This window comes from Eleutherodactylus coqui, chromosome 6 (genome assembly GCF_035609145.1).
Source record: "Eleutherodactylus coqui strain aEleCoq1 chromosome 6, aEleCoq1.hap1, whole genome shotgun sequence".
Classification (NCBI taxonomy): Eukaryota; Metazoa; Chordata; class Amphibia; order Anura; family Eleutherodactylidae; genus Eleutherodactylus; species Eleutherodactylus coqui.
The window spans coordinates 73924037-73951077 of NC_089842.1; the positions used below are offsets into that span (position 1 = coordinate 73924037).

A 27041-nucleotide genomic window follows, 5' to 3' on the forward strand; every position below is an offset into this window, starting at 1 on the left:
CAGCACGCTACAGACCCAAAGACACTTCTGGTGCCGCAGTATAGTGCTTCCACCTGCACTGCATTAGGGAGATATTCTACCCCAAAACAAGGGGGCAGAGTCACTATTGCAAATGCACCAGTTTCCTGGTGCAAAATATAGCAAAAGTTGTCGTATATGCCTTGTATCTCCTTTATTATGTGTTTTAGACAAGTTTCAATAGTTTTTCTTCCATAGTTCATCAGGGGAGCAAGGCAGAGTATAAAAGAGGGCGTAAACTAAGACATTGTGCAACAAAAAAGGCATGAAAATTTGGATGCAAAAACTAGTGTAAGCTAAGTCAACTAATAGGTGGTATAAAAGCTAGACAAAGGTATCTCAAGATGTACCAGATTTATCAATCAGCATTGGTCACTGTGATAAACTGGCGCATTTGAAGACTGTCTAGTAGTGATGACTAAACCTTTGAAAACTTTGTTTCGGGCGATTCGCTGAACTTTTGCAAAATGTTTAGTTTGAACCAAACAGACGTTCACCAAAACTCCTAAAGCTGGTGGATAACAATGTCTGAGAGCCATAAAAGCCCTGTATAATACTCTTAAGAGCTATTAATGTCTGATAGTGTTCTACAGGGCTTTTATGGCACTTAGATAGTGTTATACACCAGTGTTCAGGACTATTGTTGAGCGAACCGAACCAGAGGAACCTTGTATCAAGCAGAACTTTGCTTAAAGGGGTTGTCCCGCGGCAGCAAGTGGGTCTATACACTTCTGTATGGCCATATTAATGCACTTTGTAATATACATTGTGCATTAATTATGAGCCATACAGAAGTTATAAAAAGTTTTATACTTACCTGCTCCGTTGCTGGCGTCCTCGTCTCCATGGTGCCGACTAATTTTCGCCCTCCGATGGCCAAATTAGCCGCGCTTGCGCAGTCCGGGTCTTCTCCTGTTCTCTATGGGGCTCCGTGTAGCTCCGCCCCGTCACGTGCCGATTCCAGCCAATCAGGAGGCTGGAATCGGCAATGGACCGCACAGAAGAGCTGCGGTCCACGGAGGAAGAGGATCCCGGCGGCCATCTTCACCGGTAAGTATAGAAGTCACCGGAGCGCGGGGATTAAGGTAAGCGCTCCGGTAAGCTTTCTTTAGGTCCCTGCATCGGGGTTGTCTCGCGCCGAACGGGGGGGTTTGAAAAAAAAACCCGTTTCGGCGCGGGACAACCCCTTTAAAGCTTGGTTTGGGTTAACGATGAAAAAACATTTTGCAAAGTTCTACCTGAAACACAGTTCTTCTGGTTCGGTTTGCTCAACACTACCATCTAGTCTAAGGTTGTACGATCAACTATTATACAGGTCTACTAAATCTGCCCCAATACTTCTAAGGGAGAATCTCTCTGTATTATGAAAGCAGAAAGCACCTTGGATAAGGTTTTTCTATCATAAGGCATATGAGGCAAGGAATTTGAGGCATATGAAGATGCAGTTAGACCCTGTAGACTTCTATAAATGCTGTATAATGGTTCTGTAAAACCTAGGAGCTTGTATGGAGCCATAATTGTGTAATAATCCTACCTGACCTGCTTTTTGTACTTGAGTCTACAAATAAGTAATGGAGATTGTAGCCAAGATCTTAGGTTTGTGTGAAGCTCCTGCCTTCTACATGTGTAAATTAAAACAATCAATGAGGGTACGTTATTCCCTCACGTAGCTATTTGTGCCCCAGATTGTTTAACAGTATAAATATATTACTGATGTTAACACAACCCCCAGGATTGTAATAAAATGGCAAACTAATCCGTTTAATGGATAGTTTGCCTTCAGAATTTCCCTAATTATCTCTCATAGGAAACATATACTCATTAAAAAGCACATTCTAAAATGTTCCTTGTAGTGTGCCGTTTTTTTAAGACTTATCATCACACAAAACTGATTTATCTCCCAGCTCCTAGAATCTGAGGTGTTAAAGGACATCGTGATGAACTGTGAAGCAGCAATGAAGAATAAGTACAGCTCACGGAGGAAAGATGAAAGCAGAAGGGAGCGGTAGATGGTCTGCAGTAGAAGAACAAACATTGAATGAAGTGAGGACAACGTAGGAAAGTCTTTCCTAAGCTCTGGTTCTTGAGGCTGCTGATAATGGTCTTACTGGTTCTAGTCTTACTGTGAAACGTCATAAGTAGAAGTCTCCGCTATAACATATACATCAATGGTTCTTGTGGAGTCTAGATTTAGTGGGTATACACTACTATAAAGTTCTGTAGGAAAATAGACTAGCGGTAGACCAGCCTCAACAACTTGAGATATGTTTACTTCAACTATGGGTAGAGGCAAAGGGTATGGGCCACCAGGATTACAGACAGGGGCACTGGTATACAATGAGGAGGCTGCAGCCCTCACCAAAGCGGCACAGCCTCTTCAAATAGAAGTTTGGCTGGGTTTTCAGGAGTCAGAACCCTAATGATATGATATTGATTACCTTTCTTAAAGATAGTTCATCAGTACTTAAAGAGTAACGGCACTTTTGAGAAACTTTTGACATGTCAGAGCGACAGGTCCAAAGTTCTGATCAGCAGGGCCCAGATGCATAGACCCCCACTGATTGAGGGGGCTGCAACATTCACCCGGGAACTATGCCCCTTTGGCTGTCTTCGTTGCTTATCGACTCCTCTCGGGAGACAAATACATAGTTGTCTATGAACCTATAGGAGTCCATTTTCAGCTGCCGAGAGGAGCTGGTGAGCAAGGAAGACAGACGAAGAAGCAAAGAGCTCGGATGAGTGCTGCAGCCTCTCGTTTCAGCAATGGGATCTCTGCTAATCAAAACTTTTGACATGTTGCTCTGACAAATCAAAAGTTTGCAAAAAGTCTAGTTACTCTTTAAATCCCGGATAACTCCTTTAATACAGAGTTAATGGCTCTTGGAATTATGGTCACACAATTGGCAGGATGTGGGTAAAATGGCTGGCTGTGACTGATTAAGTAATGAAAGTTGAGAGAAAGGTTGGGGACTTCCCATGTACACACATGCAAGGCAAAGAGGGAGAAGAATAGTTAGTGGGATAATGGATGATATAAAGAGGTCTTGGAAGATGAAGAACAGAGACATCAAGATAATCAACGATGCACAGCCCTTAAGATACAACAAGGGTAAAAGTCAAAGTACAAGAGAAATGTGGACGATTTGCAAATCTCTGGCCAGAAGAAAGGGATAAAAACCAAAAGATGAACCATTTCTTGTGATCATGATGATACCGGACTAGTAGGGCAAACTACCAGTACAGGTACAGAGTGCACTGGGAAGAAAGAGGAGAGAAGGATAGATAGTAAGAGAAAGGTGGATAGTGCATGAAGTGGATCTTCGGAAGAAGTAAGAATAGGACCAAGTCAACACAGCAGGTTATAATGAAAAGCAGAGCAATGAGCTGACATAGGATAATGCAAAGGGCATAATGCCCAGCAGGACTATGTAGAAAAGAGCACATGCTAGAAAAGAAGCAATAGTAAGAATGAAGTACAAAGACGACCAGGTTAGTTAGGGGACAAAAAGAAGAGAGTGACAGCATAAAGAGCACAATAGAGAAGACGGAGAGCAGAATCTGCAAAATGGGACATAAAGGAAACCGCACATCAAGAACTTGAGCCAAACTGAGTTAAAATAGAACAAAGAACAATGTTACAATCCGACATTCGATACTTCAATAGAGACTGCTGGCCTATAAGCATATAATCAGGATCCCACTTGAAGGTTTGGACAGATCCGTAGACCCAAGTAACAAACAGAGAAAACATATATGCATGCGCCCTACGTGCAGGTTTATTAGCACAGGAATAGATTTTACGGTATGCTCAACATAAAGTTCCCGTACAGTGACAAACTCACAAATGAAACCATACCAAACACACAAGGAGAAGGGAGTAAACAAGGCGACATACTGGGGTCCGGCATTTACCATCATGCAATAATTTGGTTGTGCACAGAATGCCAAGATGCTACATACTAAAATCATGCAATTATGCAGGAGGACATCCTGAGAGTACTGTAAAGCTTGCAGAGTGGTTACAAGGTACTTACAAAATAATTGGATTTTTTAATACTAAAAAAACCTGAGCACATTCTTCTAAAAATGGCGCCATTCTTTTCTATAGGCTTTGTCGGATATTGCAGCCTCATTCGCCTAATTAAAGGGCCACTCCAGTGAGAACATATTTTTTCATGCCCACCGCCTGATTGCCTGTCACACTCTCGATGCCTCCTCTATGTATTCTAGCACTTCCCTGCAGCCCCCTATCAGGCACAATCTTGATACTGAGATATTTTACTTTCACTTTCACATCTATCCCATGATGCATCAGTACAGCATTAGTTAAGGCTATACCATTTTTGCCTGCATGGAGAATAGTTTATTTATCATTACCTTCTATATTCACCTAAATAAGCTACAGTATACAGAGAGAAGGATCAGCTGTAATCTCCTCTATTACAACTGTGTGACAGGAGCTGTGTGATTATCACCAGTAACTGTGATATGAGAGCCTATATCCCCCCGTAGGCAGGTTCTGTGGTAGGATTCATGCAACCAAATCACGCAAACTAAGAATCTGACTAGTTTTAGTCATCATAGCAACAGATCTGGGTTGGTCATCAGTGAGATTACATGACTAGCTATGGAAAAAGAAGCCGAAAGGTTCAGACAGAGAGAAATAGCTAACTAAGGTAATACTTCCTCACTTATAAATAATGGGGAGATAACTACATCATGGAAGAATTGTAAAAAATCACCATAGTGGCCCTTTACATAGGACTGAGCTTCAAAGTCAGACACATGTCATAGACAAGAGTGGTGTTGTTTTTGGAAGAAAGCAATCAGGTTTTTTCTAATCTCACAAACTCCTTTAAAGTGACCCTTCATTATCAGGACAAAATTCTGCCCTGGGACAGGAGCAGGCGGGGGGAGGCAGGGGTGGGGGGTGTGATGGGAGTATATTTCCTGCAGTTGTTTTTTTTTTGTTGATCCTCGATCCGCTAGTTTCAGGGTCCGTCCATAATAAGCAGCAATTTTCTAACTACCTAGTACACACTATGCACTACTCTCCGATTGGCCAGTGCTGATAATGTGAGCAATGCTGGCCAATCAGAGAGCAGGTACAGTGCACTGGTGGTCTAATAATACCAATGCACTGTGGAGATTAGGTAGTCTGAAGATTGTGTTGGCCACCTTGGATGGCTGAAAACGGAACCCTGAACTCACAGATTGGAGGGACAAAAGAGAAGAACAGTTGCAGGTAGTATCCTTCCCACGCCCTCCGGTCCCGGGACAGAGTTTTGTCCTGAAACCAGAGAGTCACTTTAATGGATATTTGCATGAATGTTGATTTTTCTTTTTGAATGCCATTCTTCAAAACACTACGACTTACGTAATAAACATGTCACAGTTGTGAAAACTGGTACTTATTAGGCAGATTGTTAGTACTTGACCTACAGTAGCGGTAGGGGAACATTAGTATGATAATAAAATACATGTGCTGGGAGCTCAAGTGGGTTTAGTTACTTAAAGCCACTCTCTGGTCCCAGACAAATGAAAATGACCTCATGGGAGAAGCGTTGTACATTCATGAGCAGCGTGTATTGGCCAATGTTGTACCAACGCACAGTGTGCATCAGGTAGACAGAGAAGCAATGTGATCATTTGTTTTGTCTGGGATTGAAGAGTTGCTTTAATGGGGTGTTCCCATCTCAGACTTATGCCATAAAAGTCAGATATGTGTGGGTCCCACTGCCCCAGACCTGACTGTACTACATGGCCAGGATTATGGCAACAGTCCAATGGGATTGGCTATGCTGTTAGGATAGCTTTCATATAAGTCAATTGTTAGGGAAGTGAATAGGACTCCATTTTCTATCCATCTTTGTATGCTTCTTCCACTTTGAATGTTTCTAACATTCTTGTACATTTTTCGTTTATTAAGAATTGCAAAAATGTGCTAAAGAATAAAAAGGACCTTGATGGCTTAGAACATTCCAAAGAAGAGAATGAGAAAGCAGACTCAGAGGCCCGGGGTCGAAGCGGCCTGTTCTCATTTGTTCCTAAACATCGTATTGCTAAATATTCCTGTACCCTTGTTTATGAGAAGTCTATCATGTACGGTGCCACTCCGCCTGGGAGAAGTCTGTTTGGCAATTCACATGTTAATAGTTTATCATGCATATTAATATTCGGGTTTAGTTTTATAAGCCAATGGTAATAAATGAATTATAAATTATACTTTTTACAAGTGAGGCATGCGCTTCTATATAAATGGCTGCATGTTAATTGATTAAAACAGATGACTTTCAAATCCCATCCGGTTGTGAGTGGTTTGCAAGTTATTTCTCGACCCGAATATATTTCAAACTAATCTGGAAACCCAAAGACATACTTCTGAAAGCCAATCTATGGCTTTCACTAACACGATGGAAGTCAGGCAAACAGCATAGAACAGCGTAACCTAGCTGCGCTCAGCTGTTTTCGGCCACCTCATACAGTGTGATCATCCCATTGCAGCCATTCCGAATAGGTCTACAGTAGTAAAACCTCTGAAACAACAATTCTGAAGCCTCTTTTCTTTTGAACTGTGCATTGTGCCATTCGTCTGTTATTCCTACTAAAAAGTTATGAATAAATTGACAACTGGGTGTTATTGTTCTGCTTATCAAAGTAGCAAAACTATTGAACACTCCCCTTTTATGTTTTTCCTGTTTTGCTGCACTACAACCTGGAATTAAAGTGAAATTTACATTTTATGTAATGGACCCGACAAAATTACCAAAAAACCTGACTTGATTAGTTGAATAAGGTCTCCTGTGTGTAATCAATATATTGCATAATCTGTTATATGATGTAGCGTATTCTGAAAGCCCCCGAGTCTGCAACATGAAGACCAAGACCAACCTGGTCAGAAACAAAGTTGTGGAAAAGTGCAGATAAGGGTTGGGTTATAAAAAATATCCCAAACTTTGGATATTCAATGGAGCACCGTTATTACATCCAATATAATACAACAGAAAGAATATCAAAATGACAGAAAAAAGGAATATAAACAAACAAAGAAATCACTGAAAGCAGCCATATACTTACCAATGTACTAATACAAGAGGGCAGGTATAAACACCACTTATCCCTCAACATGCAGACAGCCAAACTGGAGGAGCACTACATGGGTGCAAGGTACTGAAGAACGGCCACTCACACACCTTCCTTATATTGAGGGGGGTGGCTGCTTAGTACTATTCTTGCACAAAAAAGGCATATACAGACTGTCAGGCCACATGGTACATATAAGTGCACCATGCAGGCATACAGCCTATCAATGACACTATGTTTCAATCCGGAGGGCTGCCCTGCACCTCATAGGTGAACCACACTGGCATCCTGGGCTCCCCCAGCATTCAAAGCAGCACTACATTTTACTGATAAAATACCGATAAATGCAAGTTATCAGTTGATACTTTGGCCAAAACACACAAGCTCACAACCCACGTCAAGGGTCCTCGTTTACTTGTTGGTCTGTACACTAACATCAATCACTGCTCTCTTGTATTAGTACATTGGTAAGTATATGGCCGCTTTAGTGATTTCTTTTTCTGTTTATATTCCCTTTTTCTGTGATTTTTTTTGGTCCGTTTACTGTAAATGGAGGTGGGTGGTACAGAACGATCCCGGCTCGCTCTGCCTGTGTCACAGTAAGAAAGATTTTGCACCTTCAACGTGGTTGCCACGTTGTACGACTCAAACAGTACAGACCACCCAAAAATCTATTTTAATTCCTGGTAAAAAACACAACAAAACAGGAAAAACACCATGGGGGATTGACTACTTCTGCAAGTCACTGTATAACTATATAGAACGTCTGTCCACCAGTGAAGCAGTGGCACAGAAGGAGACTCATACATTACATTTACATGAATAAATGCAGTTTAGGTGGTATGGCGTCCGTCATCAGGAACATTTCTGTAATGGAAGCCGTAACACCTAGCCCTATGATGGGTAGGGGAAATGTGAGATTTTAAGAATACTGTGTGAAATGATGAGACTGTAGAGATACGAGAAAACTAAAAGCATAAAATAACAAGGTAAAAATAAGGAGCGGAAAGGAAATTCAACGGTAAAGAGTTAAAAATAAAAGCGCGGTGCAGCAGGAACGGTGAAGAAGAAGGAGAAAGTGAGAGCTGGAAGTGGCGACAAGAAAAGGAGGGTAGAAGGAAGGAGGTCAGGCAATCGTGCATGTGAGGAATCCTGATTAAAGCCAATGCTGGCAAACCAATAATAATAAATCCTCTCCAGCTTGGGAGGAGGAGGAATGCAAACTGTCAGCGAGTGTATCATTTATACAAGAGGATGCTGATAAATTCCTCCTGATTAAACTTCTCCGCAGACTCACTGTATCTGGAAATTAATGTATACAGACAGAATGTCACAATGTATATATGGGGAACGTGTCTCCAAACCTCAGACATTCTAATTAGATGAAGGTGCTGAGACGCTGGCGGATTCACTGCGCAACGTCCTACTAAACAGGAGCGGAATGCAGGAAATAGAACGCACAGGAAGATACGGAATCCTTCTCTAATATACAGTACAAAAGCCACATTACCACCGACATGCGCCCCCCGCGCTACCGGCCACAAATCTCCAGCTTCATAATTGCCTACAGTACATTTTACGTAAACACCCCCCGACAGAGTAACGCAAATTCGTCAACTGTCAAAGCTGGTTAATCTCAAGCCACTCATCTTAAGCGATCTAACGTTAAGAGGAGAGGTAAGGAAGGACACATCTATTGTCACGACTGGAGTCCGGGCAGGTGGAAGTCCCTAGTCCTACCCGCAACCCCTGTCCCTACCTACTTGCCCCCCTAGGCTAGGCCCTAGGGCGACAACAAGGTGATAGTCCTTAGGCTCACTAGGAATCCGGGTCAGGAGTCAGACTCACAGACAAAAACCGGAAAACAAACAAACACTAAAGCAGGTCAGGCAATCCGGGTCAGTAACAGGAGAGAACGTGGTGCAAGAGGTCAGGGGAAGTCGAAGTCAGGTCCAAAGCAAGAGAGTCAAAATAAGGCATCAATTCAAGGTAACGCGGGTGTAGCTGGAGACCAAACATACACTGGCAAGGTCAGAAGGAAACTGAGCACTTTAAATACTGTCAGAACTCCCGCCCCAGCAGCTGATTGGGGCGGGGAGCCTGCCAGCAGTAGGACCCAATCACAGAATGCCAGGAGAAACAGCCTCCGGCGCCTGCTAAAGACAGGCAGAGGCAGAACAAGCACGCCCGGGTGTCATGGCAACTGGGACGTGGCGCGGGATGGCACCTGCCGCGTCTCCAGCAACCCGGCTACCTAAGCGCTCGCTCCCTGAGGACGGGAGCGCACGCTCGGAGCCAGTGTCCAGGATTACAGCAGCCAGGGGATGTCACAAAGACTGGGGCTCCCCTGCACCACACCCCTGGCAGCCCGAGTGATAGGACCGGCGGTGAGGGCACGGAGACCCCGAGAGCCGCTGGTCCTGACATCTACATCCTTCTTTAGGGTGCGTAAAAGCTGCACAAAAATCTATATAAAAATCTGTACCATTTTTACGTGGACCTGCAGCAGAATTTCACAATTACAGTCGGCTTCACACAAGCGTAATGCGAGATAGTCGCGTAGCAACCGCGCAATAGCATTGTGTACTTGCTGCACGCCGCAATCGCCATCTTGGTGTGTATGCATGCACAATAAGTGCCAGGATAGAACGCTCTTGCGATCCTTATTTCGAGTGTATTTGGCGTAATGTGTGTGAGCGGCACTGTGGGAGCCTATGATTGGTACAACGTATTGCGCTCATGAAATCTGTGCACATAATACGCTGTCACCACACAACCACAAAAGAGTGAAAACTGCTGCAGAACCGCAACAAAGTACATATCAATATATGCACCTTTTTTTCCCGGTTTTGGTGCGTTGTCACACCAAAATCCGCAGGGCAAAACATGCAGTGGATTTTGATGCAATTCCACACAAACATCCACAAACTCTCAAGGTGTGTTTACACGGGCAATTTTCCCGCACAAGCTCTGCCTGATTATGGGACGGACAGAACTCACACGGGAAAAGAACTCATTGATTTCAATGGGTTAATACACACGAGCGATTTTTCTCTCAGAACGATAGTTTGAGATCAAAAAATAGCGGCGTGTCCTATTTGTCTGGAATTCTGCTGCGAATCGCCCCTTAATTTTGGGAGTTTGATAAAAACGCAATTGCACTTGCATGCCAAGAGATTTTCATGTATGAGACATTTTTCAAGCAGTTTCCTATTGGAATGACGTGTAATTTTTCCACACATGATAAAAAAAAGTGCGGTAAATCTGATGCCAATTGCACAGTTTTTAATCTAAAAACCTATTGTACAAGCAGGAAAGCTGTGGTGAGATCGCAGGGGAAAATCAGTTTTTCACTGACCGGCATCGCACTCGCCAGAGTAAATACAGCCTCGGAGAGACTTCACACAAACGTATTATGGTCACACATATGACTATGGGGGCGGCCATCTTTCCTGAGCTGCAATTAACAGCATTTGGAGATGTGCATTGGAGCAGCCTCAGGGATCATTCACACAATAGACTGGAGGTAGGGCATTGACTTCTATGGGAGAGTTCTGTGAGCATGCTCAGTGACCTGTGTAGAGGTCATTATGCAAGGAGGGGTAGAAGGTGAGCTGTGACCATCACCTTTTGTGAATGTTGCATCCTGTGTTCTCTATCCATATAGGTGTTGCCTTTCATTATAATCCTGTCTGTGAGGATAAGGAGATGACTGCTGAAAAGTTTTCTCTACAGAGAAGGATGTATCAAGACTAATATTGGGCTTAGTGATCAGAGTGTAAACTGCAGAATTTAAGGATTTTTTTTTATATAGATCGTGCCATCAAAAATTAATAAAAAATGACTAAAGACAAAAAAGAAGTTTAACACAAAAATGTATGCAATAAATCATTTTCTGAGGACACATTCTCTTTAACATACAGTACAGAAGCCAAATTACCTGCCCTGCAACAAAAGTTCCCAGTGTTAACAGTTAAGTAGAAGTGGAGCTATGCCAGGCAGATCTAAGGCCTCATTCAAGTACTGAATATTTACCAGGCATGAAAAGCATATTAAGTAACCAAGCATTCTATTTTCTTAACCGCCCTCAGCTGCCCTGCTCTATTTTCAGATGGCTCCTGCAGCTACCTGTATCAGGAGTGAATCCGCTATTCTGCTGTTTAAGCAACTTCCTAATATATTCAGAACAATAACCCCAAAGGTGAAGGCATCACTTAAAATGTGAGAAAAGTAAGACAGTAATACATACTGCTACATGTACATAGCAAAACATTTCCACCACAAAATATGGCACGCAACGCGAGAGCCACATCGGGCGCAGCATAGATCAGGCCCCACATGACTGGGTTAATAATTTGTTAGGTGTGGTTTAATAAATGCTGCACGGTTTAAATTGATTGGTGGTTAGGGGGCAGAGGAAGGGTTTCAGTCCCGCCCGGTAAGAACATCTCCCGATGGTGGTGAGGGTTTTGTGTTTGACCTTGTCACGAGGTAGTGGTCATGGATGGCACTCTATTAGGTGTCTAAGGAGGCCATCGGAAGCATGGTCACCCCTTGTTAATAAGTAATCTGATTCATGGATGGTATGGTTCCTGTCATGGGAGTCTTGGGAAATGGGTACTAATTGAGTGGGCAGTACCCAGGACAGATTTGTCGCTCCCCTGAGGATCCCCTGCAGGATAGATGGTCATCTTTGACCTCCTCTGTTGTAGCAGCCTTCTCGTATGCAGTCTGTGGTGGTTCGTTCGGTTGACTGTTGGATACTGAATATGATAACTTGATATAAAATGTTCAGCATTTTCATATTTGCTAATAAAGAGGCTGCGGTCGTCAATTGTTTCCAATCATCACTCAGCGTCAAGAGTCTTTAATTAATGGAACAGGGTACTGGGGATTAGGGGGTTTGAGAGTATAAAGAAAAGAGGGGCTAAATGGTGGGAAGTACATCAACAATATTCTTGCCATGCCCAGCAATTCTTAGACAAAGTTCTCACTACTACTGATAGATCTGTTCTCATTCCCACCCATCCCGAAAGGAAAGTATCCCAAAAGAGGGAACAAAAGAAGACATTGCCACACTTGTCCATTGAGTTAACAGCAAAAGTCCATTTACCAGACATGTCTTACATTTTCCACTAAAAGCTCAGCATAATGGTGTGAAGCCGCTACAAAAATGTAAGTCTGATTCCGATACACTTTCTTATACCTTGCTACACAGTAAATAAATACTGTGTTCAGTTACTGTAATTGCCAAGAACATCTTCAGGTTCTTGACGTTGAGATTGCAACAAAGGAGAGAATAACAAGTAATGCAAGGACAACATGAGATTTATCAAAACTGATGCAGGAGAAAAGAGGAGCAGTTGCTCATAGCAACCAATCGGGTTGTTCCATTAATTTCTCAAAAGTGTTTCTATAAATGAGATCAGAGACCTGATTGATTGCTATAATTAAAAACTCCAGTGTGCTTCAATACACTATAGAATCAGATAGAGATCTCAAAAAAGGTAGCCATATACTTACTTAAAGGGTATTCCGGAGTTTTCTTCTTTTATTGATGACTTGTCCTTAGGAGAGGTCATCAATATCATATCAGTGGGGGTCCTATACCTGCATCCCCTGACCAATCAGCTGTGCCAGAACAGGAACAGTTCTGAACACCTAAAATGGTTTTGCAGGTCTCTCCCATTCACTAAGCGTGCAGTACCAGTCCAGGCCACTGCACCATGTATGGAGCTGTGCTACTTTCAGTGCATAAGTACTTTGACCAACAGCTGATCAGAGGGGGTGCCGAGTGTCAGACTCCTATCAATTTGATACTGATGACCCATCCTAAGGATAAGTAATCAATAAATTTTAAAAAGTCCTGGAATACCTTTGTAAGATAGCTGTCAGTTAAATGCCAATTTATCTGACGGCAATTCCTCTTGATTCCACAATTAACATGCACACTCGGTCAATCATGCATGTTTATTCATAAGAGAAAAAGCCTGTGGGTACAAATTATTGGGCATATTGAAATTCAAGATGATGGATTCTTCTTCCCCCTTCTTGCCCCCGACTTTATTATGAGAGAGAAGTAGGGAGACCGGCATACACATTAGATTGTCAGCCTATATTGCGAGAAATCCGAATTTGGCGTGCATATATCTAACATGTATGGCCACTAAAGCTAGCCATACACATTAAATTAGATGAGTGGTTTAGCTTGCAGATTTTGGTTGGGCTAGATGACCATCTAATGCAGGGATGTCAAACTACTTTTCACTGAGGGCCACATCCGCCTGATGTTGCCTTCAAAGGGCCAATTGTAATTGTAAGACTGCATAGTAATACTGACCGCCATAGTGGCCACAGTACTAAAAATGACCCCAATAGTAATAGGGTTTCCCATAGTGGCCCCAGTAGTAAGTGACCCCCATAGTTGCCCCAGTAGTAATACTGACCCCCACAGTAGTTCCAGTAGTAATAGCATTTCTCCTTTTGGCCTCTGCTGGCCAACATCTCTACAGGCACTCACCCAGCCATCAGCTCCACTGCTGAGCCCTATATCCCTGTTGACCTCCTCCCTCGGCATCGCGCTGCGTACAGGACGGCGCACACAGACACCAGGGGGAAGAGGTTAATGTTTAGACTGCACTACCACCGTTGGACCGGAGCTGCAGGTTGGGTGATTGGAGTACATGTTAGGTTGCTGCATGGCTGCCGGTCCATATAAAATGAGGTGGCAGGCCAGTTTCATCCCGTGGGCCTTGTGTTTGACATGAGTCATCTAATGTGTATGATGGTGCAAAGTAGTGTCCTGACTCCCTTCTAACAGCAGATGTCAGGAAAAAGGAAGGTCAGGCAAGCTGAATTCCAACATACACAATCCTTTTGTTCTCCAAAGGGGACAAGCCACCACTAAAGGAGTCCTTCAGCAGCTTACACCCTTCTCTCCATTAAGACCACACATGTGTATGCAGGGGAGTCGGAAAGAAAAACTGTGGAACGCTCGTTCTGCTGAAAGACATCTTGAAGTATAGGGCCGACTTAAAACTCCTAAGTTCAGCAGCTATCTATTGAAGATTCCACTACGTTTCTTAGTTGCACCTTCACCCAACAGATCACTTATTTGAACTCACTTTACAGCATTTTATGAAGTTGAGGAAGACACCGTAAACACATTTACTATAGTTTTTCTTTTTAACCTAATCATCTAAAGACTTCACCAAAATTGTTAAAGACTCAACATTTCACCTTGCCCTTTGCAGATCCCACCAGCTTCATAAACCATTAGTGCAGTCATGCATTTCATGCACAGGTCTCAGGAAAGGACCAGAATGTAGACAAGACAAACCAAACAGAGCAACAAGCCAGGCCGGACATTGTGAAGGGATCTGCTAATGAAAGGAGAAACGGACCATAGAACCCACCCCTCGGACCGTAGATGGCTATACAATGGTCAATCCTAGAATATATACAATGGGCTATAACCAATGGATGCCCATCTTCCTCAACACCAAACCCTATAAGTGATACGTTCAATGATCCCTTTACATAACTGGCATGGCTTGTTGGCATCTGAAAAATAGAGAACAGAAAGCTGATACCAACCGTGAACTGCAGGCTCTGTCGTTGCACTTGCGTCTACACACGGGAAGAGGAGGAGGAAGGGAGGAAACGGAAGGAACAGCATGCAAAAAAAGGGAAAAATGGGACAAAATAAAGGGAACAGATAATACACAAGCAATAATGAATCTCACACAGCATTGAATTTGTAAGACAAGGGAGAACGTGACAGTCATACACCAGAGAGACACCTCACACTTACCTCCAGTCCTGAAAGGAGCACAACCTTCTAGGACCAAAGGAACTATGGGCAGTGGGGCCTAATAGTACAATACTTGGGGAGACTATATATTTTTACTATATCTTTATTCTTAGCATTACTATATACATGTTTTCATTTAATTCTGCAACTTTTTGAACTTGTACACAATTGGCTGCACAATACTCTGTGTGATCATACGGTTAGATATATATCGATTATGACTATGTACATGTTATCATGAAGATCCTACTTTATACGACATATGATGGAATTACATAGCTAACAGTTACCTAGTATATTATTAATAGAATGCCCCTTTTTAGTCGCAGCCCAAAGGTACAACTTGAATTTAAAGGGAACCTGTCAGTGGTGAAGCCTACCGGGGTGACTGGTGACATAGTGGGTCAGGGTGATGTCTATCAAGCCAGAAGAGGTGAGGTAGGAGCCCAGACTGCATAATTCTTCCAGATGTGGATACTACCCTGATGACACTTTAATGGTAATGTACAGATAATGCAGTGATTTCTGAGATTCACCTTTATGGGATGTAGTATACCAGAACAGGTTTAGAAACATTATTAATTCATGTAATATGGCATGGTGACTGTTTAGAAGAAAAACAGAGCTGATGGGTTCCCTTTAAAGAGTGTGTCCAAGATTAGACAGCAAAAAATATGCTTTTAGTGTAGAAACAGCACCACACTTGTTCATAGGTTGGGTCTGATATGACACTTGAAAATTTGAAATTGACTAAACTGCAATACCACATAGAGCTCAAGGGTGGCGCTGTTTCTGGAAAAAAATGGCAGGATTTTTTTCTTTTACTGACCATGGACAACCACATTGCCCTGCACATAGAAGTAGTAAAATACTCATGAACATACAGTATATCGATTCATTAAAGGCCATCACTTTCAAGTTGGTTTATTAACAGTGTTCTAGAAAGATTTTTAGAAAAGCGTTATATTGATTGTTTTCGTATAGTTACCAGTGAGAATACAGAGTTCAACTTGGACGAATGTCATGTATATACATGCAGTTGCCATTTGTCACATCCCGAATGATAAGTTCAATGCTTCAACTCATTATCACTTTCCATATGATCTACCCGGTATGGATGGGACATAACCACGCTCATGGCAGTCTAGACGGCCTCAACCAATAAAATGGGATGTGCAGGTGGCAAACTCTTTTTCTTATACTTACACTGATACAAAAATGATTTTCCCTTTCCAGATATCTCCCAGTGTTGCAAATCTGTCACATTCAATAACCTTTACAAACGTTATGCTAGACAGTTGGTACCTTGAATTATTGCGCCATATATTTCAGGTACAAGGTTCTCCAAAAGGCATAACACCCATAGAAAAATATAACCAATTTATCAGAGAGGACCTGCCACTTCATCTGACAAGCAGAACAGGATGCACAGTGGTACAGCCGGGTTCCTTCTAATTACTCCGGTGTTTTTTCTTTTGTTTGAGCCTTGTTCACTTGCAAACTCTCCTGTTACTACTTCACTGTCCAATGGATGGTCTCTAGCACTTAGTTTCAATGGCTGATGCAAGGTTTAGTTGGTATCAGGCAATGGAGAACACCCACTCTGTGAACTAGTATCAGGCTCTGAAAGTATCATAGATGGCAAATATGGGGGCTCAAAAAAACAAAACAAAAAAATCGGAGGATCAACAGGGAGGCAGCCATAAAATTGTGTAGCCTCTTCTACAAATTTAGTAACATATTACACTGCTGTTAGCAACAATAACTGCAAGTAATTAGAGTTCACCTCGATGTTGTGATGGAAGAACTTTAGCTCACTCTTCATTGCAAAGTTGCTTTGATTCAAAAACAGTCGGGTTTCTACATGAATTGTTCATTTCAGATCTAGAAAAGGCATCTCTTTTGAGCTAGAACTTTAAGTTTACTTCTTTTTCAGGCATTGTAGATGTGGTTTAGTACAGAAGACATTTATACTAACAGATGACGGGCAATCTTCTTCAGAAGTATATAGTAGAATTCATGGTTCCTTCAAAAAACGCAAATTGTGCATGTGTTGAGGCAGCAAGGTATCTTCGAGCCATCACATCAACACCATCATGTTTCACCGCAGGTATCATAGCCTGTTCCATTACTTTACACAAGATATGATCGGACCTGAGTTGTCTAAAGAGTTCTGCATTCAAGTAAGTTCTCATATCATCTCAATTGGCTTGGAGATTGTCCATGATCAGGGTTCTCCATAGAGGAAGTTCTCCAAACCTAGTATGGTTTCTTTAAAGCAGCTACGACATAGCCAAGATCAATTGACACTGGTCTAGTGACTGACTAATGGTACCTATACATCGGACAATGGTCGGGCACATGAGCGTCCAACAGCCCTCTCACAGACTACTGTGCTTTACACACGAGCGACTGTCGTTCTATGAATGGAGGTGGAGTTGCCAGGGATTGTTGCAACCCACCCGCCTCCATTCACAGTTGCTCCTGTTTACACGGTCTGACAGTTGCTTGGTTTTTAGTTCAGCCAAAACCAACAACTCCGACAAGTAAGCGATTACTTGGTCAGTGCCCTGACAGCGGCTGTACGTATACAAGACAATTATTGCCCGAATTTGTCCGATAATCGCCCCCTGTAAAGGTACCTCAAGGGGGACAGTTACTTTTTTACATGGTGAGAAGGGCGCAAATAACTTTCCAACAGTAGTAATTCATCTACTCAGGCTCCCTTTAGCTAAAGGCTTTGTTTTCCTATGTCACAATCAATTAAGTAGGAAAGACCTGCAATCATAGAGGACATCTGGAAGAGAGTCCTTAGAATGCACAACAGAGACTATCCCCAACCTGGGGACGCCAATGCTATGTAAAGAACAATACATTAGAGAGTGTGGCAAAGGTTTTTGCTTTTTTAGTTATTATCTAGTTACCTAGGCAGCACCGGCCCATCTCTGTTGTCTGAAGTATCCTCCAATCCCTGGCCATTCTCTATGTGATTGGTGGGAGACGTGGATGACCTGTAGTTCATCCACAGACCCGCCCATGTATCGCACAAGCAAAGACTGGCGCATGCAAGGATCATCTAGCCCTATTGTGGGCAGATACAACTAACTCTTCTGCCCATGCGCCAGTCCGTAGTTCTCATGGCTCATGTGCAACTGTGGATATCATCATTCGCATCACTTATCAATCAGAGAAAGAATGTTTAGGGGGTTTGAGGGCACTGCGGGAAGCAGAGACAGTCTGGGCCTGCCTACCGCACTGTTCAAGATTCATTATCATACAGCACAGGAAGGATTAACCCTTTCCAATCCAATTTGTATCCTGGTTTTTCTAGGGAGATTACTCTTTTTCTGCCGTTACAGAACGGCGCTACATGCTGGGTAAAGCCAGTACTGCATGAGGTGACACATTGGATAGGCTCTGACAGCAGAGAGGCTGGCAATATACAGTAAGAGAACCTTGACAGACGTCTTCCAACATCGGAGCTGTACTGCCTTAAATCATATTGTCTTTAGACGTTAGACAGTGGATTGGAGAGGGTTAAACCTCACTTTAAGGTATCCGGGCATTAGAGGCTTTAACAAAAAAACCTTTGCCGTTCTCTTCAATATATTGTTCTATATATGCCATTGGTGCCATCAGCTCCAAGGTGGTGAGAGGTTCCCTTGTAAAGGGTTTTCTGACATACAGATAAAGGTGCCTGAGGACTGGGGAAGGCACAAAGTAACAAACTAAGGCAGATTCATCTGTAAAATGTCTAGCGGCTTCATTGTAGTAGTGGTGGTCCACGCTCTCTGTAACCGGGACGTTGCTGCAGCCACTTATTTTGGACCTTACCTCTAAGTCAATCACAGGCTCCAGCAGTGGTTCTGCCATGGTCGGCATTTGACCACAGAAGCCTCCAATTAGCTCAACGGTCACATGAACCACGAATGGGGTGTGACCGCTGCAACAACATCCTTGTTACAGAGCCGTGTGGACCAGAGCTGCTGCAATGGACCCAGGGGTAAAGTTACTGGTGAGTATGACTTAAAGTTTGTTATTTTGAACCCCCTCCTCATCCACTTTTTTCTAAGTTTCAGGACCCATTCAGACATGTGCATCTGTAATTTTTTGGACAGCACAGGGCTGTATGAATATATCACCCTGATAATAATTTATTACGCCCCACTGTTTTACAGAAATGCATTATATATTATGATGATGTTTGTATAGCGCCGACATATTCCGCAGCGCTTTATCATTCAGTTTGCTTAAGACTTTCACACTTTACATTATCTCACATCTCTTTGTACGCTGTTTTTTACTGACCGATAGGTTCCACATCGAGAAAAAGCTTTGAAAATAAACACGGGCTCGATAAGCAAGGAGTCATTTACATATGGCATCATTTATCATAACCGCGCCGCTCAGCCTCCTTATGCATTTTTAGGATGAAAAGGAAGCACACGCTGCAATTTACTGCAGATCTACAGTCCAGAAACTCAGAATAGCTCGGTCACGCTTGAAAATCTCTTTAATTAAGCAAATATGCCCTCGTGAAATTACCATGCACTACAGGAACCAGCATAAATAAACCACTTGACCCGGTGAGCGCTGTACAAACACCTGTGTAATATTACCGTGCCACTAGGGATGTGTCATTGTAACAAAAACGCTAATTATTTTCAATTACTTCGTATACAAAGTTTGACAAAAGTAATTGCAGATGGGAACAGTTCTACGGTATTAAAAACCAATGCAGGAAATGGGGGGAAAAAAAGGAAATCTAATCAAATATAATGTTTTGTACGGTTGCTAGGAGGTGGAACGGTCAGCCTGCCTGATAATTCAGACTGCACCCAGCTATAACGAGTTTTCTCATTACTTTTTTAATAGAAGCTATCCTGTTACTGCAGGTCTGGTTGAGACGGTGAGCAGATCTCCATTCGACCAAATAGCTGCTGCAGGGAAAAACTAATATTATAAGGAGGCCATTCAAATGAATAACAGACCATATAATAGATAGGCTGGTCAGATGACCCTCTTATGAGCGACTCTAAAAGGGACTGTCCGGGAGAAACTTTCTAAAAATCAACCCAGGCCTGTTAACACTAGAAAAGCAGAGGTACTTACTCATCCTCTGCCCAGGTGATCCAGTGTAGCAGCCCAGTGATCCTCCCGATCCTGGTTGACCGAATACTACATGACCAATGCAGCCAATCATAGGCTGCAAATGGTCAAGTGCCGTTCTCCTGGCATTATGACTTCTAGCATCTAAGTGGTGATGCCAGGAGAAAGACACCTCAGTATGCGCCTTTTACTGGCTGCAGGGGTTAGGTGATATCCGTTCAACAACAAATACTGGAAGGACCGCGGGGCTGTAGTGCTGCTTCGGCAGGGCAGAGGTTGGGTAAGTACTACTGGTTTTATTGTTTAAGAGGCCTGGATTGATTTTTAGAAAGTTGCCTCACATTTGGGCAACTACTTTAAAGAGATCCTCGATCATGGGATCACCCCCCCCCCTTCCACCTTCCACATCCTATCCTGTGATCTGCACTTACCTTTTGCAGATTAATGCATTCGAGGCTTAAACTACTACCATCCATATGGTTTGGCCTATTGTATCATAGCAACTATGTAAACAGGCTCTTCTCACATTGTTATGTCGTTCTATCGTTTTTACATAATATTAAAGGCAAAAAAAAAAAAAATCAAACAAATGATCTTCATATTGGATCAAAATGTTGAATATTTTTGCATCTTGCCAACATTCTCGAGGTTTGGTTTCTCTCCATCGCACAATTTTTTGCATGCACCATCAGTACTCACTCTTAACCCCCCATGTGTATAACATCTCGCCTGCTTGGAATTGGAAAAGGCTGGCAAGCATAGGCATTGTCCAAAAAGGTCTGCATCATTTCCTACCCAGATGGGATGCCATACACACACCAAGTGGGCATTAACCAAGAGTATTGCTAGCAGCAACAGAGACATGTTGTTTGAAACCCATCGTAATCTACAGATTTGGCTTTAGATGGAATACGGATTGGAACATTTGATTAAAAAAACTGATATATGTTTCAGCTTTTTCTGGATCCACATAGGCAAATGACATGTTTAAAATGGTATTTCCATCTTAAACACTTATAGCATTTACAGAGGTGTTGGAACAGACAGTGGGATTCTCATTATCTTCCTTGCCAATTCAACCAGAGAAATCAAAAGAGGATACATCGTAAATGTTTGAGCTGGGAATAGCCCTTTAACTTCAAGGAAAGTCAATACACTGAATGAAGACTATTAGGCTCCATTTCCATTTTAACTAAATGAACAATGCTTTAAACATCATGCAGTGCAAAATGAACGTCATAGTTCACTGTCCTCCTAGGATAGATTTTTGCAGTTCACAGAAACAAATATTAGAGAGAACCTGTCATCAACTATCAGTACCATAAACCAAGCCCCAGTGCTTATAGTTTAGAGGACGGGGAGCTGTGTCTCAGACTCACACAGTCCCCCAGTCCTGCTGTACGCCCCATCGAAATCACTGAGCACGCAACAGCTTGACTCTGCGGCCGCACCTACCCACAGAGATTAATGGGAGTGCCATGTGCATGCTAACTTCGCTATGGGACACTGTGGGAACGAGGAACCTGGTGAGTATGAGACGCAGCTTCCCGAACTCCTTGTCATCTGAGCTATATAGCACTAAAACTTAGTTTATGGAGCTTACAGTTGATGACAAGTTTCTTTTAACTATTCTGACTTGACAGACAGCAAAATAAATTGTCTGCATTTTTGACACTTTTTCATGCTTTTAATTCCATTGATCTAATAGAATCTGGTTATTTAGCTTCATCATATAAGAATTTAACCATATACCAGTATGTGAGGTTGGATCAGTCTTGATAACAGTCAACTAATCAAACTACTAGATTGCTAGGGGCTCAAATCAGAGATATTATAAAGTTATTTCCCAATCACAGCCTATGCTGAATAACGTGACATCCAAATGCTAAAGATTAAACATTACTGTGGACCAATTTAGCCTAATGTGTTATGGGTCAAAATTAACGAAGGATGCATTTACACACAAAGTGAAAAAAAAAATCGAATGCTTTCATTCAAAGGGGAGGTCCACTTCCGTAACCAATTATTTTGTATCGTTCAAATGCATCTAAAATGTCAAAAATCTCCTGTTTTGTGTCTACAGCTCCTATGCAGACTTATTTATCGTCATGGTAACAGACTACAAACTCTATGTAGTCTGATCATTATCTACCTACCAACTGTATAGGGAAGAGATAGTTCATATGACTGCAGAATCAGACTCCACAGAGGTTGTGTGTAGTCTGTTACTATAGAGACAGATAGGTCTGTACAAGAGCTGTAGACACAAAATGAAAGATTTTTAATTAATCCTACTTACGATGTTGCTTAATTCTAGATGCTAAGGAGGACTTTCCCTTTAAAAGCGTTTACACAACTTCTGCAAAAAAATGTATAGAGGATAGAATAGGGTTAAAAATAAACTCACTGCTTCGGCACCGTGCCATCGATCCTCTCCTCACCACCGGTCTGCATATACATTGACTGAAGTGGAGAGGTTCTATATACATTAGTGACTGCTGCAGCCAGTTGACTATAATGGGCTCCGTCTGCTACCAGGATTTTGGATGGAAGACAATGGGCTGCATGTACCCTTTTTTTCCCGGTGTTTTGAGCCTGATCGGTGACGGAACCTCCGACCGGAGGTCACAACGCAGAAGTGAAATCGGCCTTAGTCCGTTATTTTTATAACCCTTTCCTGCCCTCTGTATATTTTTTTGTATAACCTCTTTAAGAATGAGTGATCTTGGACTGCCCTAACTGTCACGTAAAATTATTCAGACTCATTATCATAAAACATAAAATATAACGCTTATCCATGACTCGGAGGCTACAAAGAAGCTGAAAAAAAAAATGGTCACTTGACCCCCCAAACCAAAACACATGCAGGGAAGTGACAAACACACATGTTATGAAGTTACCATACCTGGGATGGTGGAGGGTGTGGTAGTTGTGGTGGTAGTGGTGGTTGTTGTGGGTGGTGGGGGGGTGGTGGGGGGATCTGGATGGAAAAAAAACAAGGAAAAACAAAAATCCCAAATTAAAAAAAAATAAAACACATCACAAAAACCACAATATCAATGGAAAATCAGTAGGATATCAATGCATCGATGGAAAGGCAGCACACTATTAAGGTGAAGATTCAGCGGCAAATAATCAGCAAAGCATCCACAGCATCCATAAAGTGATTATGAAATAAGGTCAATAAAGGGATAATTAATACAACAGCAAAAAAGAAAAGACACATTATGCAAACAGGAAATCAGCGGGATAGTAATGAAAAATATATATATTAACATGGATTACACGTGACACAAATACTTGCAGTACGTCAATTTGAAAAGGGACATAAAATTCATGTGAAATAAAAAGGAAATAAAAAAAAAAAAAAAAAAGAGAAACACCAAGTACAAAATTTAAATTAGTAATGATTGAATTAAACCTGCAAATGCTGCCTGTCAGCGGGAGATATCAGAAATAAAGGCGAAATATTGAAGGACATAACAAGCAACGAGCATATAAACCACAGCATATCTCTGTAAGCCGTAGCGAGAAACATCAAGCTAATTAGTTGCATAAATGCTTAGCATTGCTCTTGTGTCTAGTGTACAAGGATTGCGTTTTTAGCTGGGCTTGATTAAAAACAGTCCACCATGCAAATAACTTTCAAATATATAGGATTTGTTGTGTAGGATGTACTTAGAGGATAGGGGTCCGGTAGCTTAAAGCAACCCTCCAATCCACCGACAAAATGTTTCCAGGGAATGGACAGGAAGGTAGGGGAGAGTTATATTACTTGGGGCTTTCCTTTCTTTCCCTTTTCTTGGGCATCTCTTCATGGCTAATGGGAGTTCTTAGACTACACGATGCCCACTGAGCACTAGCAGTAAATCGGTAGTCTAAGATTACAAACTGCTCCGATTGGCCAGCGCTCAGCAGATCAAGCCAATTGGAAAGCAGCATGCAATGTCTGACTACCGTTGCACAGTGTGCAGCAAGTAGTAACAAGTTCAATGAGGCCATCTTGGAAGATTACAGTGAGACCACAATGGCAAAAGGAAAGGGAGAAAAGATAGCACCCGGTAATTTAACTGCCCTCCTTCAGCAACCGCTAATATAACTGCCCTCCTCCGGCAACTGGCAATAGAACTGCCCTTCTCCGGCAACCGGTAATATAACTGCCCTCCTCTGGTCACTGCAGAAATGTTGTCCTGGGACTGGAGAGTCGTTTTAAAAATCAAATTACCCCTCCACCCCACATCACTAACCCTGATCTAGAGATTATGGTATTGCTTTACCCCCTTAGGTCTTTTCAAGGAGAAAAGGATGGTTTCTCTCCTAGGATTTGCCAACTTTGCTCTGCCTTAGCAGATGGAGGTAATCACTATTTCTGCAGTTCCAATAGTAGCCACAAGGGTTCTCTCTCTAGCCTGAATACTGTAAGGCACTGTTCATATGATGGATTCTACTGCGGATTTGATGTGAAATCCATGCCATTTCTGCATCAAATAGGTAGTGAAATCCACATCTAAAACGTCCCATTCATTTCAATGGGAATCTGTTTCATAGTCTATTTCGTGCAGATTTTTCCACGCAGATCTCAAATGCACATCGCTAAAATAATTTTTAAAAAGTGGCGTGTCTCTTCTTGACGTAGATTCCCCGCAAAATCCATGTTGGGTTTCAGCATGCAAATCCACCCCATTAAATGAGGCTCAAAACGTGCAAAGTTTCATTGCATTGCACAAGAAAAAATTCTGCTATAGATGTCTGTGTGAATAGGACCTTATATGCTGTACTAATGTATAGAAGTCACCAGATATAAAATATAAACTATCAAAAGTTATGGCAGATCTGGTCCAAAAACTCTTTGCGATCCAATTTTGGATTCATGGTTTCCTAGGGGGTTTTCTCTTTCTGCCATTTTACAATGGCGCCATCTGCTGGCTAGAGCCAGTACTGCAGTATGGGACATGCTGGAGAGGCCCTCGACAACAGAGCGTCCAGTAATATACAGTACGAATACCCTGCCGGACATCTTCCGACATCAGAGATGTACAGGCTTCAATCAGAATGTCTTTAGACGTCAGACTGTGGATTGGAAAGGGTTAAAGGGGTAGTCCAGGATTTGATAAAGATGGCTAACTTTTTTCCAAAAGTAATGTCCACAGGTATGTGGTGTGTGTGGTATCGCCACTCAGCTCAATTCAAGTGAATGGGGCTGAGTTGCAATATTACATATGACCTGTGGACAGGTGTGGTGCTGTTTTTAAAAGGAAAGTGCCATGTTTTTCTATTCCTGGACAACCCCTTCAACTAAGGTGGCCAACCTCTGCTTGGAGTCCAAAAGAATATGGCCAGGAAAGTCTTGGTGAAAGATTGCCAATCAATACACATAGAAGTGAAATCAATGGAGAAGGACCGAGTCGGAGGAGGTAAGACAATAAAGCAGGAGATAACAAGATGCAGAGAACTTTAAAACAATGGGAAGGCAGTAAATGACACAAAGGAAATAGAGATAGTAGTGGGTCACCACAGAAGAGCTGTGCAAACTCATGTACAATCAGCACTTAGTAACTACAGCTTGAATACAATAGCTGTTGGGATAAAGGTTGGTCTGAAAGATCTGTGCAAGTTGCCCATCTCCCATTTCTCAAAGATGAATGCATTATCTGATGGGAGACAATTTTGCGATCTACCGGGTCTTGTTTGGTTGATAGAAGACCAATTTCTTAATCTCTTTAAACTCAGCTTTTGAAGAATAACATTTATTCATTTCCCATACACTTTCCCCTTCCTTATGCAACTGCATCATATAAAATCCTTGGAAATAGCTCATGTAGTCCTTTTAAGGCCAGTGAGAATACCTTTTGGCGGGAGGACACAACTATAACTCATTTATTTTAGGATTGGAACAGTTAAAGCGGCAGTATGGTACACAAAGGTAAATAATGGAGAGGTTAAAGAGATTGCTCCAGAATTAACACTTACCACTAGAGATGAGCGAGTATACTCGCTAAGGCACATTACTCGAGCGAGTAGTGCCTTAGCCGAGTATCTCCCCGCTCGTCTCTAAAGATTCAGGGGCCGGCGGGGGAGAGCGGGGAGGAACGGAGGGGAGATCTCTTTCTCCCTCTCTCCCCCCCCCCCCCCCGCAACTCACCAGTCACCCGTGCCGGACCCCGAATCGTTAGAGACGAGTGGGGAGATACTCGGCTAAGGCACTACTCGCTCGAGTAATGTGCCTTAGCAAGTATACTCGTTCATCTCATCTCTACTTACCACCTATCGAAAGGTCCCAGTACCCGAATAGCCACTGGGACCCCAATGATCATGCGAACTCCATTTATACTTTATGAAACTGATTGAGCTAGTATAGTATATTGCTCAACTATCTTGGTCAGTCCCATGGACATTGAATTGAGCGGCAGCACTCATACCAGACCACCGCTCCATTTACATGGAGGGCACAAGATGATTGTTCTCCTGATCAAGAGGGGTCCCAGAGACTAGAATAACATATAGGCATGTCTTGCAGTGTAGCTGTTACATCCAAGCTAGACGTGAAATACTTTGTCTGAATCAAATATAATTTGTTGTCCTAAAGAGGACGGATATACACACAATATATTAATGCAGAGAACAAAAATATTAGTAAACCAAAATGTGAGGGGACAGGACATCTGACCCTAACTTACCAATACGATGAGACCTTACTTAAGACTGGAACACTCGCCCTGATGAGGGCGAACCCACATCAGGAACCCAGAGTGATTCTGGCTCTCTCTGGTTAGAAAAACGGAATGATGTTTACTGCAAAGTATAGCAATAGATATGATATAAATGGAAACAAGCACGCAATACACTAGATGAAATTCAATAGCGACATAGGAGCTATACCCCAGAATAGCCTTTATATCAAGCAGACTTATCTGACAATGGAGGAGGACAACCTACAGAATAGAAGTATAATTGGCGTCCTTCAAGAAGAGGAGCCAGAATCAATCTAAACAAATCGGCTATGAAAGGGTCAGCTGGG

General features: G+C 42.4%; 1 protein-coding gene across 4 annotated transcripts in view; it reads right to left on the bottom strand.

Moving 5' to 3' along the window:
- The window catches only part of CADM1 (cell adhesion molecule 1), a 330056-nt gene that overhangs the window by 17418 nt on the left and 285597 nt on the right, over positions 1-27041 (bottom strand). For 2 of the 4 annotated variants that reach the window (XM_066606988.1, XM_066606986.1), the window contains 2 exons: positions 22929-23003; positions 14698-14730 (listed from right to left, as the gene is read on the bottom strand). The exons of 1 other annotated variant lie outside the window; for it this stretch is intronic. In XM_066606988.1, coding sequence (XP_066463085.1) covers positions 14698-14730; positions 22929-23003 — 108 coding nt within the window. The remainder of the gene's footprint in view (positions 1-14697; positions 14731-22928; positions 23004-27041) is intronic. One more of the 4 variants, XM_066606987.1, reaches the window with a different exon arrangement.